At 41.6% G+C, this 15,668-nt stretch overlaps 2 protein-coding genes across 5 annotated transcripts in view; one reads left to right on the top strand and one right to left on the bottom strand.

Moving 5' to 3' along the window:
• Positions 1 to 2,409: 2,409 nt before the first annotated feature.
• Positions 2,410 to 11,777, bottom strand: LOC134189167 (uncharacterized). Of its 4 annotated transcripts, none has more exons than XM_062657408.1 (13): positions 11,690 to 11,777; positions 7,490 to 7,543; positions 7,031 to 7,162; positions 6,849 to 6,977; positions 6,688 to 6,795; positions 6,576 to 6,622; positions 5,562 to 5,598; positions 4,371 to 5,507; positions 4,228 to 4,304; positions 3,512 to 3,665; positions 3,296 to 3,454; positions 2,906 to 2,958; positions 2,410 to 2,824 (listed from the first exon to the last, which is right to left on the bottom strand). In XM_062657408.1, the coding sequence occupies exons 2-13, from the start codon at positions 7,512 to 7,514 to the stop codon at positions 2,597 to 2,599; spliced, it is 2,286 nt and encodes a 761-aa protein (XP_062513392.1). In that variant the 5' UTR covers positions 7,515 to 7,543; positions 11,690 to 11,777; the 3' UTR covers positions 2,410 to 2,596. The 4 variants fall into 4 exon arrangements, with proteins under 4 accessions (XP_062513392.1, XP_062513398.1, XP_062513406.1 ...); XM_062657414.1 differs by having other exon boundaries at positions 11,695 to 11,777; XM_062657422.1 differs by lacking the exon at positions 11,690 to 11,777 and adding an exon at positions 7,602 to 7,752.
• A 2,872-nt stretch (positions 11,778 to 14,649) lies between these two features.
• Positions 14,650 to 15,668, top strand: part of LOC134196553 (uncharacterized protein K02A2.6-like) — a 1,479-nt gene continuing 460 nt past the window's right edge. The window contains exon 1 of the mRNA XM_062665711.1: positions 14,650 to 15,668. This exon is cut by the window's right edge and continues 460 nt beyond it. Coding sequence (XP_062521695.1) covers positions 14,650 to 15,668 — 1,019 coding nt within the window.

Genomic DNA, 15,668 nt, shown 5'->3' with positions numbered 1-15,668 from the left:
ATCTCTCCATAGCTACTGATTTCTCTCTTTTAGTTAACGATCCTTACATCTTTTAAGGCAATCCTATCCCAACAAAATAGCCAATATCATCGAAACAGCATTGTTACAAGCCATCTAAGAAAATGCGCCATTGTCAGGTGACTGTTAAATCTAAACCACTTTTGCTAAACTACTTCTGAAACATGTTTAGCAAATGCTGTTTAGGTTTACGTTTAAACAGGTTTAAACAGTTTAAACTTAAACAGATTTAAACATGTGTAAGCCCTAGTGGAAACACGCCCCTAGTTGTCAATTGGCTGTGTCTTTAATGTGAGTCAATTGTCTTGTTTTTTATTGTTTGCTTTGTAATAGTCACAGAGGACCGTAGTGTTAAAAATAGTTTACAGAGTATTCGACTGAGTGTAATTTCTGTATTATCGGACAATATCCTCTCATCTGTCGTTTCTGTCTAGGTTCATGAACAATCTGATCAACCTTTACCTGCACTGGGTACAATATGCTGCATCTAATCAATGATCTAGTGGTTTCATGTTGGTGTTATAGGACGTCTCTCCATTTCTGATTTCTTGCATCCATTATGGGTTGGTGGTACATTGGAATTGCTACGGATTGGTAGCAGTGATGGCTTGTCATGCCACCAGACTGTTGACAGTGAGGGAGGGCAACTGATTGCTGGCAGTGTCTGCATGACTGTTCCACAGGGTGCTGTTGAATCACCAACACAATTCTCCATTCACTCATTCATTCATGATAAGTATATGCCTCCCATCTCTACTAGTGGCGACCAAGTGGCCAGTCCAGTTGTTTGTTTCGGTCCTCACGATGTGTCATTTAGCAAACCAATCAATGTGTGTATCAATGTCATAGCTGATGTGACTTCACCAGGCTGGTTGTTTACTCTGATGAGAAGTGAATCATCTCTTGATGAAACAGAGCGAATATGGCATGGTGTGGTAGAGTATTTTACTGATACTCAGAAAGTGAAGTCACATATCCCATTTAATGCTAAGAGTTGGTCATTCGAAGTGAGCAAGTCAATGTGGTGGAAATGGATCGCTCGTTTCATCAGGCACCCAACTATTTCATTCAGAAGAAAGATGGGATGTGTAGTTTTGGGTCGATGTCTTAGTTATTCTATGATGCTGCTGGGACTCTCTGGATACAACTTGACCACAAACTAGAATGAGCAATGAACATCTGTGAAACATATGTTGTTCAAATGACTCTTCTCGACTATAGTTTAATTCAGACAATGTCAATTGACTATAGTTCCGCAGTCAGAAAAATAGACAAACACATAAACAAAAACAGACAAACAGGCGGTCAGACAGACAGACAGGCGATCAGGCAGATAGACAGACAGACAGACAGACAGAGAGACAGACAGAGAGACAAACAGACAGACAAACAGACAAGCGGTCAGGCAGACAAACAGAGAGACAAACAGAGACAGACAGACAGACAGACAAACAGAGACAGACAGACAGACAGAAAAACAGAGACAGACAGACAGACAGACAAATAGACAGACAGACAGACACATACTCACAGAAAAGACAGACCGACAGGCAGGCAGACAGGCGGACAAAAAGACAGACATATGTCTGAGACAGACAGAAAGACAGACAGAAAGACAGACAGACAGACAGTCACACAAACCAACAGGCAAACAGACCGAAAACAAACAATGCAATTCATACAGAACAGAGCAATGCCCTCACTATATACCTTTCAACTGCTTTTTCATAGTTTTCTCTCTATCTAAGAACGTCTACACTCACACAAGCATACAGTGCACTCTTGAGCCCAAGCGGATAAAGACACTTTAATGCTAACCAATTGCTTCTTCGAATCCACAAACTGCAGCCCAAAGTACTCCGTCTCCCTGAGATTCAGAACATCGAACACGTGATCAAGCAGCGCACGACCTTTCGCGCTCTTCTAAACAACCAGATCATACTCATCAATAATCTATAAAAAATCAACAAGCACATTACACATGACAACATGTGCCTAGCAGAGTCATTTGTTTGTATGGACACCTGTGTTTTAACTGTTTTATATGTATGTACTGCACTATGTTGTCGCACATAGTGCAGTTCTCACTCGGGGCTCATACACAAGCACACACGTATTCAGTGTAAGATTCAGCAACTTGTGGTTGATCAGGCATCCAGAAAAGCTATTGGACATCATACTTTGGCTTATAGCAGCGACGTATTGTTAAAATAAATCTAAATATGTATTAACATAAAGTATGCATGCAGTTTTATAAAAGTGACGGTAAATGTGTGTGTGTGTGTGTGTGTGTGTGTGTGTGTGTGTGTGTGTGTGTGTGTGTGTGTGTGTGTGTGTGTGTGTGTGTGTGTGTGTGTGTGTGTGTGTGTGTGTGTAACAAGGCACAGAACGTTTGTACACTTTTCTGCTTTTGCTTTTTGAATGAACTGAAGTTGCTACAAATTTAGCAACAAAAAGTCTTTACGTTGTGACTAGATCTAAACAAACTATAACACGAAGCAGACTACGACACATAATCACCTGCATTAACTCACACTGTAACTACTATGCTATCCAACTTTACTTCTGATGTAGTGTCTTAATTCTTCAATGCTCTCTCTGCTGCTCCACCAGCGCCTGCTTGTCTGCACGCTTCCAGAAGAATTCCAATCATTGGTTTCCTAACGCGTTTCCTCCACAGCTCCATGACACGCATAAAACGATCTTCATTTCGAGAGTAACTTTCTTCCCAGTCAGACAATTCTTTCATTACCACTCCAAGGTGAATGCCTATGTCACGCCAATAACTTTTGACAGCTTTGCCAACCTATAACACACGATCAAAATCATTATACATTCACATGAACATAAGAATCAGACAAATTGAGCAGATTCTGACCGCATTTACCTTTAAAACTTGCTTGTCTGATACAATTGAGAGTAGATCCAATTTATCACACGCTGCAAGTAAGCAAATCACATTACAATTAATGATGCACAAACTAGTAGCACATAACAACTAAAAGCATCCAACACCTTTCCAGTCGGATCATATGCATGCGGACACTAAGCAACACCGAGGTTACTGTACTCGTTTCTAGTTCAATTAAAATACATTGCAGGCAATAAACACTTGAAAGGGCAACAAATCATGTAAACAGAAAAGGGTATGCCTACATGCATACAGGCCCATGTTCAGTGCAGTTTCCTAATTTTTTGTCATTTCAGATGAACAATTCGATCCAAATATACAAATTTAGTTCAACTAATTTCAACAATAAATCAATAATAGTTATACCCTTGTTTGCTTCTTGGCTTGCTGCTGCTGTAGTGCTGTAATCGTCACTTTTCAACTCTGCTGAAGGCATGTCATCAAAGTCATGTACAAGATTTGCCCAGTGACTGTGACCATCAAAAGACAACACAATCACCTCTAATCTATCAGCACGTGGCCAAGCTAAAGACAACTAAAGATCAATATAATATGATGTTGTCACAAACACTTGTAGTTTACCAGGAGTGATCGTCTCTACTGTACGACTATCCATAATTTGTCCATGGACTTTTGTCACTGTCTGATTGGTAGGATCTATGTATCGAAGGGTACAACCCGTTGATAGATCAACTTCACTTCCAACAGGAAGAGAAATTTTCAAAGTGGTTTGCTCCTAAAAATAAATACAAAAACAGAAATGGAGAATACGAAAGCGGCAGCAACTCGATCTGTACAAGCGCCCCAAATTTCTCTTAATTATTAAGTAGTCATACATGCTCTTATGCCTTCTAAGATCTACGAAACATTGCAAAGGTGGCAATATTAAAGTTGTGTTGATAACAATTATCTTGTCTGTCAACTTCTCCGGTGCTAAACTTAAATCAAGTGTCACACAATGACATATCTGAGTATTTGTTGTCAGTGAATCTGATGGAAGCTGGCTCCAACATTAGGCAATTTTTCCAAAATATAACATTAAATTAACAAGATGATACTATCCCTGTTTAGACAACACTACTTTAGTTGACAATTAATTAAACAGCAAAGTCTTTCAAATTAACAAACTCATTCATACATTGCACGGAGGCAATCACTGCATTACATAAATATACTACAAATCGAACAAGTTTGAGTCTGTCGTCATATGTTCATGATTAATTAATACTATGAGTGTAAGAACCTAAAATAAATTCACTACAATTCATTAATAGATATTGATCGAGCAACAAACTTACTTGAGCTCTACTACAGTTGGGATTGACAACACATTTCCTGACTGTATGCACATTTGCAAATTCCATGATTAGTGATCCTGAAGGTATATGCACATTGTTGTGACAACACTATACACTAATAATCAAGTCTGCACGATACAAACCTTGTGATGGAGCACCATTCCTTTTTGAAGCTGTTGATGAAGATCCAAGACCAGAAGAATGTAAACCCTCATTACTGCAAAAATAAAGCAGTTCTTGTTCCTCATTTGATTGAGATGGAAAGTTGGAAGATACACTGGGACTTGCTAGATCAATTGCTTTAGGAATCTTGAAAATTGCATTCAGGGTATGGTAAGATTTCACTTCGTCTTGTCTTATGTACTCAACGTGAATGGGAATATATAGACTATCAGGGTGAGAACCATCTGCTTTAACCACAAATGTGAAGCAGTGATCATGATTAAATACTTTACTCCATAGATATTCAGTTGGAAACTGTACTTTTGCATTGCCTCGACACAACGACCACTCTGAGCCATGTTGAGGTGTGATGACCACATGCCCTTCCTTGCGAACTATGAATTCTGTCACGGGACACAGCTGAGCGGCAGGCAGCGTTTCATGTGCTCGGTGACTCCTAATAATTTGTTGCCCAATTTCTTCGTAGGAATTGAACATATGGACCGAGAGTGACCACTTGCAAGAAGAATAACTAAGACATCGACCCAAAACTACACATCCCATCTTTCTTCTGAATGGAATAGTTGGGTGCCTGATGAAACGAGCGATCCATTTCCACAACCTTGACTTGCTCACTTCAAATGACCAGCTCTTAGCATTAAATGGGATATGTGACTTCACTTTTTGAGTATCAGTAAAATACTCTACCACACCATGCCATATTCGCACTGTTTCATCAAGAGATGATTCACTTCTCATCAGAGTAAACAACCAGCCTGGTAAAGTCACATCAGCTATGACATTGATACACACATTGATTGGTTTGCTAAATGACACATCGTGAGGACCGAAACAAACAACTGGACTGGCCACTTGGTGGCCACTAGTAGAGATGGGAGGCATATACTTATCATGAATGAATGAGTGAATGGAGAATTGTGTTGGTGATTCAACAGCACCCTGTGGAACAGTCATGCAGACACTGCCAGCAATCAGTTGCCCTCCCTCACTGTCAACAGTCTGGTGGCATGACAAGCCATCACTGCTACCAATCCGTAGCAATTCCAATGTACCACCAACCCATAATGGACGCAAGAAATCAGAAATGGAGAGACGTCCTATAACACCAACATGAAACCACTAGATCATTGATTAGATGCAGCATATTGTACCCAGTGCAGGTAAAGGTTGATCAGATTGTTCATGAACCTAGACAGAAACGACAGATGAGAGAATATTGTCCGATAATACAGAAATTACACTCAGTCGAATACTCTGTAAACTATTTTAACACTACGGTCCTCTGTGACTATTACAAAGCAAACAATAAAAAACAAGACAATTGACTCACATTAAAGACACAGCCAATTGACAACTAGGGGCGTGTTTCCACTAGGGCTTACACATGTTTAAATCTGTTTTAAGTTTAAACTGTTTAAACCTGTTTAAACGTAAACCTAAACAGCATTTGCTAAACATGTTTCAGAAGTAGTTTAGCAAAAGTGGTTTAGATTTAACAGTCACCTGACAATGGCGCATTTTCTTAGATGGCTTGTAACAATGCTGTTTCGATGATATTGGCTATTTTGTTGGGATAGGATTGCCTTAAAAGATGTAAGGATCGTTAACTAAAAGAGAGAAATCAGTAGCTATGGAGAGATTGAGAAAAGACGGTGTCCTTGGTCATCATCATGCAAATTCCTACTAGTACACTGGTAGATGCTGAATAAGTGACACCCAATTCGGCAACAGAGCAGCCCAATACTTTAAAACAAGCCTCGCTCGACGAATACTACGGTTTGTCTTGCACATTCCGGATGTGCAAGTTCGTAGTGGAAACAGTCGCTTTCTTGGACTGGTTTAGTTTCTAAACGTGTTTAAGCCAAACTAGTTTAAGGTGCAGCTAGTGGAAACACGGCCTAGGCTCAAGTGTCCAACCGGTCGTCTACCCCTAGGAAAAGAAAGTTAGAGCGCCAGCGGTTTGTTTGAGTGGCGAATGTCTCCAATCGGTCTTTCTCCTCCTGGGGGAGACGACCGGCTGGACACTAGAGCATAATTGACAGTACAATAAAACAAGAATAACAAGTAAAGCTAAGAGACAATTAATAAAAACAGAAAAGACAGCCACATGGTAAATCAAACAATGCCATTTAAACCACAACCATTTCAAGTCTTAGAATATATACCTGCTGCTCGATTGATGCCTTTTCACTCTTCAACGCATACTCACTTCCTGGCAATTACATAATACAAGATAGTACACCAGGTGCATGTTTACAAGTCCAATGGTTTTCTCACCTTCTGGCTGTTCAGCTTCTTTCACTTGCTCCCTGTCTTGTTCAGGAGTAACTGTGTGACCTGTCTGTGACTGTTGGAAGTCAGCAAGTTGCCTTAGTAATCGCATTACTGTGACAAAACTTGTTAATCCCTACATCAAAACCCCACTCAAATAACCGAACCTTCAGATTTCTGACTTCTGTTGCTGGGCGGCGTACTAATGTCGATGATTCGAAGAGCTTCCAGTGCCGTACGCTCAGCACGTGCGTAGTCAGCGATATTCATAAGACAACGTGACCATAAAATCAATGCTAAAAACGTAAAAATGAGCTGTAAAAATTGAAGTAGAAATAGCACTTCTCACAATCAATTTTTGTGGGGTGATTTTGACCGAGAGATGTTTCTCGAATATCGACAGCTTCAGAAAGAACATTTTCTGCTTCATTGTTCTGTCCCATTCTCATGGGGTACTCTCCCAACCATTGTAAAGCTGGTACTAATCAGAACAGATCGATTTACAAACACAGTAACTGCTATTAACTAAAACAAGCACTTAAACAAACAAGCAAGCTATCTAACTTGGCACCTTCTTATCAGGCTTGGTCATCAAGACCAAAACTTACAAGCAACAGCTCCTGCCTGTTTTGTTGTACTTGAGATACTACACATGCAGCATGAACAGATCGGACAACATTGTTGGTGTCTAGATCTTCATGTATACTAGTTATATCATGTAATGCATACAAATTGTGTAATCTATTCTACTAATTACAATTATTTCAATAATCCAAACATACTCAATCATATGGCACATGCTGCTTACCTATAATCTCTTGTTTACGATCCATATGTCATCAAGATTGGCTTCTACTTCCAGCTATAAATGGAAACATGAAGTCAACACAGAGGTTTTGAAGCAGCTGTGTACAATATACACTTAAGTGACACTCCAACCGATGGGGACCAGCTAGCACTGAGGTTTCCATCACTACCTGTGATCTTTGTCAAAGCAGTTCCAGACACTCGTTGACCAAAGTCTAGTGTTATCATATAGTAACAGTGCTGGTACTTACACATCTAAATACTAAAGTCCTTGCTATATGTTTCAGCCAAATTCCACTCATACTGTTAATTGCAAAGCACAAAACTAGTTGCCAAAATTTCACACAATTTGCTGTCACACAACTGGGAGAGGATCAGGGTTGCTGGTAGATTAGACAAATATGCACAAATTGTGACCGCAAACACAGTTTGGATCCACAACTGTTGATATTAATATTACTTTTAAATAATTATGTTATGTTGTTAACTTTTAATTTTCTTAGAATTATTGTAGATTATAGGTACAGATTAAATTTCCAAATATATCTGTACCCCAGCTGCTACAAACTGGATAAATGATCTTAGTCAGTGTCTTTTAAGTATGTCTCTATTCTCTTGCCAGGAATCGACACAACAACATTAGCATATCTTGACCCAGATGATCGATGCCCTGCTGTGTCTCTAACAACACTTTGCCTATACAAAGTGTGGAGCAAGAGTCGTCAGGTAGAGCTCTCATTTCTACTATGTTGTGTACTAAAATAGTAATCTATGCTACTCTGAATAATTCTAGGAAAGCCATTCTTTGTGTATGACTCAACTAATCCTGACTGGGTACCATCTGCAACGATGGGTTAGGTTGCTATGATCACTTCCAGTAGAGAGAGATTTGTTCGTCTCAAGAAAGGTCTAGTACACCTAACAGCGTACAATCATATACAACATCATGTCACTCCAATTCATGTCGGGAATACTTCTTGCTTCTCCGTCCACAGTTGAGCCTCCGCTCTACCTGTTTTTAGGCCAGCAGGTACAACTTTCTCCTCGTATCGCTTCTGCGATTCGTCGGAGAGGCTTTTAGACTTCTGTTCCATAATCTCTATTCTAAGAATTAGCTTTATCGCACTCGACCATCAGACTACGAAATCACGTCAAATTCACGAATTCACCAATAAAATTTGGTCTAAATCTTTCGCAATTAGTATACTGTCGCTGTACTATCTAACACACAGTTGAACGTCCTTGAAATGTTGTACAAGCCGCCGTCGCAAAGAGAGATACTTGCCGAGGACAGAAACTTGCCTCCTAAAATGGCGGCAAATACGGGTACTACAGGGAACGCCTACTCCTCGCCCCTGCACGCACTATCTCTATTCTCTGGTACACCATCATTTTTACGGACTCTAGCAGCTGTACCGATCTGATTGGTCTGTGCCATCAGCTCCATATAAATCCAACTAAAGACCCGCAGGCGCGTATAATTTTTCAAACAACTGTGGTCACTCCTATCCTTCCTAGGCTACACCAACAAATCCAAGTCAACAGCTCTATCATCGACGAGACGCTGTTGCGCATCAGCTTCTTCCCAATGAAACATGAAATTCGCAGCCAATCGTAGTTGAAGGTGACGGCAACTGCCAATTTAGATCCTTTCCTATGCTGTTCAAAGAATCTGACCATCTTGAATTGAGACAAATAAACACTTATGCAGATGTTTGCAAATGGTGGGCGTAGGAAGTGGCAAAACCAACAGCTTTTCCCCAGCAAGCTGCCTGAATGTCTTTCTATCAAGAGAAGTACACCAAGGTGTACGTACCGAAGCTCATACGACTCCTAGTGCTACTAAGAAAGGTTGTTCAGACAAAAGTTTCTGCATGTGAAATCTAGGTGTTGAATGAAGCCACGGCGTTTCAGAGATTAATGCGCTTGTGCTTGAGTATTTGTTTATCCTTGTTCTTTTAATATCCGAAGAGAAACGTTCAGCGCGCCGTCTGGCGTGTGCTACAGAGGATGATCCTATTTTGACATCCGGGATTGTAACCTTCTACCAATCAGCGGCAAAAGAAAGTGAGCTGACCAGATGTGAAAATAGGAAACAAGTTAAGGTCATTTTTGTTGGACTTCCTCTTTAACACAGCTAGCCATAGGAAACCACGTGGGGTGTGGGGATTTTCCTGGAGAGTTACCGGATGTCCTGTTCTCAGCAAATCAGTAGTGGCACTGCTGAGTCATATAGAGAATTTAATTAAAAAACGCTCAAAGAATGCTCACGTCGTATTGATGGATAGCCAGGATGTGGATGTGATGACAAACCACATAATCACGTTATTAACATTACAAAACCACACAACCTCATTTTGTTTGGTTGTAGCTATACAATTAGTGGAAAGTTTCTATAAAATATGAATACTCATACTATTACATAAAAAGAACTCCAAGTACCACACTGTAGATTGAGGTGCTTACTAGCCTGTAGATTGAGGTGCTTACTAGCCAATGTTCATCCAACATTACTGCAAGTTCCTAGCTTGGTCTTAATTTAATGTCAAACACGATAATCTTGGAAGGGGTCTCAACAGTGATATTAATGACTTGTTTACTTCTGGAATCTTTGACTTAGAAACTAGTGAAAGTTTGCCGACCAACCGTTCCTCTAGGTGGCCAAACTGGCAACCAGATTCAAACACATTTTTCGAACCCTGCCTCAGGACACGAGAAGGTAGGACGAGGTGCCACCTGCATCTGCCTATTGAATTCTTACACGAAAAGCTCCGTTCAGCACTGCGCAAGGAACACGAAATCAACGCATGCTCATTTCCATGTCAACGCTGCAAAGGTTTCCCCCGCCCTCTTTAAGTCAAAAACAATTCAAGGAAAATTATTCTAATACCAGCTCACTCACTCCATTCGGCAAATTGGACTCCCCTAAACAAGTCCTATTTTTCTTCGCTAACGAATTTTCTATGGAAGAAGATTTAGATACACAAATAAAGAGAAATGGGCGTGACCTAGCATAAGCACGTCACAAAATCGTCTTGAAAACAAAGGTGCAAAGCTGCCACATTGCGGGAACAAATTATTATATGGGCTAATGGCGTTAGTTGAATCCTTACTAGTAGATAGGTCAAGATGTAGAAGTAGGCGTTAGCACTTACTCTCTGTTCGCGTTCATTGTGAATCTGGAACTACGTAATGAAGCACCTGTGTTGGTTTAGTATTAACTAATTGCCTGTGACCTACTAAGTGATTATGACATCAATGACTTGTTTACTGTGACTCCGGATTTACTGTTACTGACAGAGGTGTTTTACTGTGAGTTACAATAGCTGCAAAACACGACGAAAAAGAAAAAGAAAATTTCTAGAAAAAAGATGAGATGCAGGAAAGACATCGTGGAGAGCTCTAACATCACAAATGAGATAGATGACGACTACGAAGTGACGGAAGTTAATAGTAATGTCGCATTAACCAGCCAACCGCAGACGAACACGACCAAGCGTTGCTGAACGCATGACGCTTTGCACTAGAGTAATTAATAGTAATGACGTATGGACATTGCATCTGTCAACGTGACAACTTATCTGTAAATCATATCGTAACCATACCTGTAAAGCTGGATTTACAATATGCAAACGCTTGAGCGTCGCGTCGCGTGCCTCCTGTCAAGTGGTCTTGCGTGGGAGTGGCACGTACGCGTCACAAGCGTCGTACCATTCACAATACGATTTCAGCGCGCCGTAGACGTCGCTGCCTGAATTATTGAACTGACCACTCGCGCTTCGATTTTCTACTAGCACAACTTTGCCGGAACCCCCAACTTGCTCAAAATCAATTTCTACGCGTTCTCCCTTGCACGCAGGTCTTTGTACATCTTGCAGTTGATCATCCACAAGCAAGGATAGCTCCCTACACAATCTATAGACCGCTCAACGTCGACTACAGCGCCGAAATCAATAATCATTGCTCACGGAAGCCAAACGTGCATTTATAGTTGGCTGCGATTGTTCGAGATCAAGGTGCTACTTCCTACGCGACGTGAACAGCTTCCGGTTCGACGCTCGAATAGAACTTGGTTCTATTTGGACGCGTCGCGTCGACCATTTACAATTATAGCGATTTTTTTAAATACGCAGTGAACGCGAACAGAGAGTAGATTTTGTGTGAAAAAAAGCTGTCTAAGATAACTACGTACATCAATTACCTTACAGTAATGTTGCAAGTAGACGTGACGTCCTCCAAGAAACAAAGCCGACTTCACTCAGTGTGGATTGCAGCCCTGGATGCGCTGCCACGTGTAATGGTGATGGATGGTGTTAGCAGCGCATGCGCAATTGTTTTTGTGCCCCGTAGGGTGTGGCTTTAGCTGTTCCCGTATGCACTTCCTCGCGGTTTGAAGTTGTCTGGTAGTACGAGGCTTAGATTTGATCCTTCGACCGCCGTCAACGCTGTTGCACAGTTTGGGCCAATCACAGAGCAGTATTTGCCATGCTTCGCCATGGCAACTAGAGACAATGGACGAAGCGCCAATCAACTATGCCCAAAGAGTCTAAGAAAGAGTCTACCACCATAACTGTGTAATTCGATCATGTTTGCCATTTTCAGGTCTAGTTTGAAATTGTTTGCGATCTACGTCGCACACAGGAGTAGAATTGACAAATAATTACGCACACATACTAATTTCTAAGGGAACCCAACATTTGCAACCCATATCCCGTATGTGATAATCTTTGGCTTTGACTACTAAGCCACGTTCTATTCCAACTGCCGTTGCATATTCAATTATACACGCACGGAAGAAAGAACAATGCAAAGACACTAAAAGTAAGGATCTCTATTCGTGCAACGTGGGCTAAATTACCATGGTACTGTACCTTAGGTATACCCCATAGACCTAGAAACCACTTGAGTAAATGTAGTAGAGTAAGGGACTCTAGGACTACCCCTAGTAGTCATTAACATATATCTATATAGACTATGACACTATATAGTACTTGGGTAGTCTGGTATTGATTGCGTACACACTGTAAGCGAGCTGCAATAGAACAATATATAGTCGGTAACGACGCAACAGTGGCGACGAGGATGGCGAGTGCAGCCGCGAATTTGAAACACGGGTTGTCGGGCGAATTCCGAGCAGGAGTAGAAAGCATCGACGAATACAAGGAAAGGTTCGAGCTTTACTGCCTGGCAAACGCAGTACCGATAGGAGACGAGCACGTAGCTCGTAGGAAGGCAATCTTTCTAACGTCTGTGGGTGCATCGACCTACAGTTTGTTGCGGACCTTGGTACGACCTCGCCAACCGCAAGATTTGGAGCTTGATGATATCATTCGGCAACTGAGAAATCACTACGAGCCAAAGAAGATTGTCATAGCCGAGCGATTCCGTTATTACAAGAGACAACAGAAAGAAGGTGAGACTGTTACGGTGTTCTTGTCAGAATTGCGTCGTCTAGCTAAACACTGTGAGTTCGGAGACAAGTTGTCAGTTGCGTTGAGGGACCAATTCGTGTGTGGATTACGAGTAGAAGCCCTACAGCAGAAAATTCTAGCGGAAACTGACTTAACACTCGAGAAAGCGGTACGAATAGCGCAAGCTTTTGAATCGGCAAGACAAGAAACGATAGCTTTGCGAGGAGACACGCGCAGACACGGATCAACAACAGACCACGAGACGGCATTTAGCATGCAAAGTAGTAGCAGTGGGAGGTCAAAGACAACACAGTCTGATGTGAAAGTATGCTACAGATGCAATGGCAAGGGGCACGTTCCTGATAAGTGTCAGATGAAATCAAGAGAGTGCTATTTATGTCACAAGAAGGGACATATCGCAAAAGCCTGCCGGAGTAAGAAGCAAGGCGATTTTAAGAACAGGAGCGGAGCAACGGGTACCAAGAATACAAAGTACCAGAAACAAGCCACGTTACAAGTGGAAGAAGAGGAAGTATGTTCACTTTATGGTCTGGGAAGTCAGGATGCAACAAAAGTCAATATGACTGTAGCTGGACGAGAATTAGAGCTGATTGTTGACACGGGTGCAACTATTACCGTGATTCCCAGGGAGACCTATGAGAAACAACTATCTCATGTCAAACTCCAGAGCAGCAACGTGAAATTACAGTCATATTGTGGACAGACATTGTACGCGGAGAAGCGGTAGTACCAGTACGCTACGGAGATCAAGAAATACGAGGTAGAGTAGTTGTCGTCAATGCTGCAAATAAGCCAGCAGTGCTTGGCAGGAATTGGTTGTCACAACTGAAGTTGGACTGGGCATCTTTATTTAGCTTGAATGTCCTGGATCCCGTACACGAGTTTCCTGAGTTATTCAAGGAAGGAATGGGAAAGCTGCAAGGAGTGCAAGCGAAAATTACTTTGAGTGCCAATGCAAGGCCAGTCTTCATAAGGCAAGACCAGTACCATTTGCGTTACAAGCTAAAGTGGATACTGAAATCGATCGCTTAGTCAGAGAAGGAGTACTGACACCTGTAGATCAGAGCGAGTGGGCTTCACCGATAGTAGTGGTGAGGAAATCTGACGGCAGTATCAGATTGTGTGGTGACTACAAAGTAACCATCAATGAATATTTGGGAAATATTGAGTATCCCACACCAAATGCTCAGGATTTATTTGCTACTTTAGCGGGTGGTCGACGATTTACCAGGCTTGATCTAAAGCAAGCTTACCAACAAATGGAAGTGGATACCGGGAGCCAAGAGTATTTAACCATAAATACTAGGAAGGGTTTGTTTACTTATACCAGAATGCCTTTTGGTATACGAACAGCACCGAGTATTTTCCAGAAAACGATGGATATGATATTGTCTGGAATACCAGGAGTTTGTTGTTTTTTCGATGACATACTGATTGTCGGTTCAACTGATGCTGAGCACGATGCAAGAGTGAGGCAAGTATTACAACGCCTAAAGCAAAGAGGAGTCCGGCTAAAGAAGGACAAATGTGAATTTGGTCAATCTGAGGTGACATACTTAGGTCACAGGGTAGATCACGAAGGTCTGAAGCCTACGGAAGACAAGGTCAAGGTTATCAGAGAAGCACCTGAGCCAAGAAATGTAACTGTGTTGAAGGCATTTTTTTCTGGGGCTGTTGAACTATTACAGCCATTTCTTACCGAATCTGTCGAATACTCTACAAGCATTGTATGAGTTACTTCAAAAAGGAAGACAGTGGAGATGGACAAGGAACACACAGGGCCGCATTCAATGCAGCAAAGAACAAGTTATTACAGTCTGGTTTTCTTACGCACTATGATTTGTCTGGACCAGTCAAGCTAAAATGTGACGCATCCCAATATGGAATAGGAGCCTGTTTGAGTCACGAGTTTGAGGATGAATCGAAGAGACCAGTGGCATTTGCTTCACGGACACTGTCATCAGCAGAAAAGGGCTATGCCCAAATAGAGCGTGAAGCACTGGCAATCATTTTCGGCGTTCGTCATTTCCACAAGTTCCTCATTGGTCGAAGATTTACACTAGTGACAGATCACAAACCTTTGGTCAAAATTCTGGGACCTAAACAGGGCATCTCAGCGTTAGCAGCAGCAAGGCTGCAGAGGTGGGCACTAATTTTAAGTGCATATGAGTACAACCTGGAGTATATGGCTGGAGAGGAGAATAAGGAAGCAGATATGCTGTCCCGACTGCCAATGGAAGTGAATGTCATAGACCCTAACCAGGAATTGTACCATGTGGATTGCTGTGAAAATCTACCTGTAACAGCAGCAGAAGTAGCACAAGAGACTAAAGCAGATCCAATTTTGAGACGGGCATACCAGTATACATTGTCTGGATGGAACTGGAAAAGTCACATGGATCCAAGGTTACAACCCTACTCACGACGGTCAGATGAACTTAGCGTTGAAGAGAACTGTTTACTTTGGGGAACACGTGTGATAATACCGCAAAAATTACAGTCAAGAGTTCTAGCAGATCTTCATGAAAATCACCTAGGTTCAAATCGAATGAAAGCATTAGCTAGATCATATATCTGGTGGCCGAGTTTGGACATGACGTTGGAAGAATTGTGCAAGAAATGTGAAATTTGCCAAAGTCAGAGGAATAAACCGCCTGCTGGTATTCCTCATCCATGGATGTATCCCACAGCACCTTGGGAGAGAGTTCACGCGGATTTCGCAGAGTTTGAAGGTCAACATTATCTTAT

This window comes from Corticium candelabrum, chromosome 1, assembly GCF_963422355.1.
Source record: "Corticium candelabrum chromosome 1, ooCorCand1.1, whole genome shotgun sequence".
Classification (NCBI taxonomy): domain Eukaryota; kingdom Metazoa; phylum Porifera; class Homoscleromorpha; order Homosclerophorida; family Plakinidae; genus Corticium; species Corticium candelabrum.
Note: the sequence above shows the minus strand (reverse complement) of the source record. Positions and strands in the feature narration are given on the sequence as shown.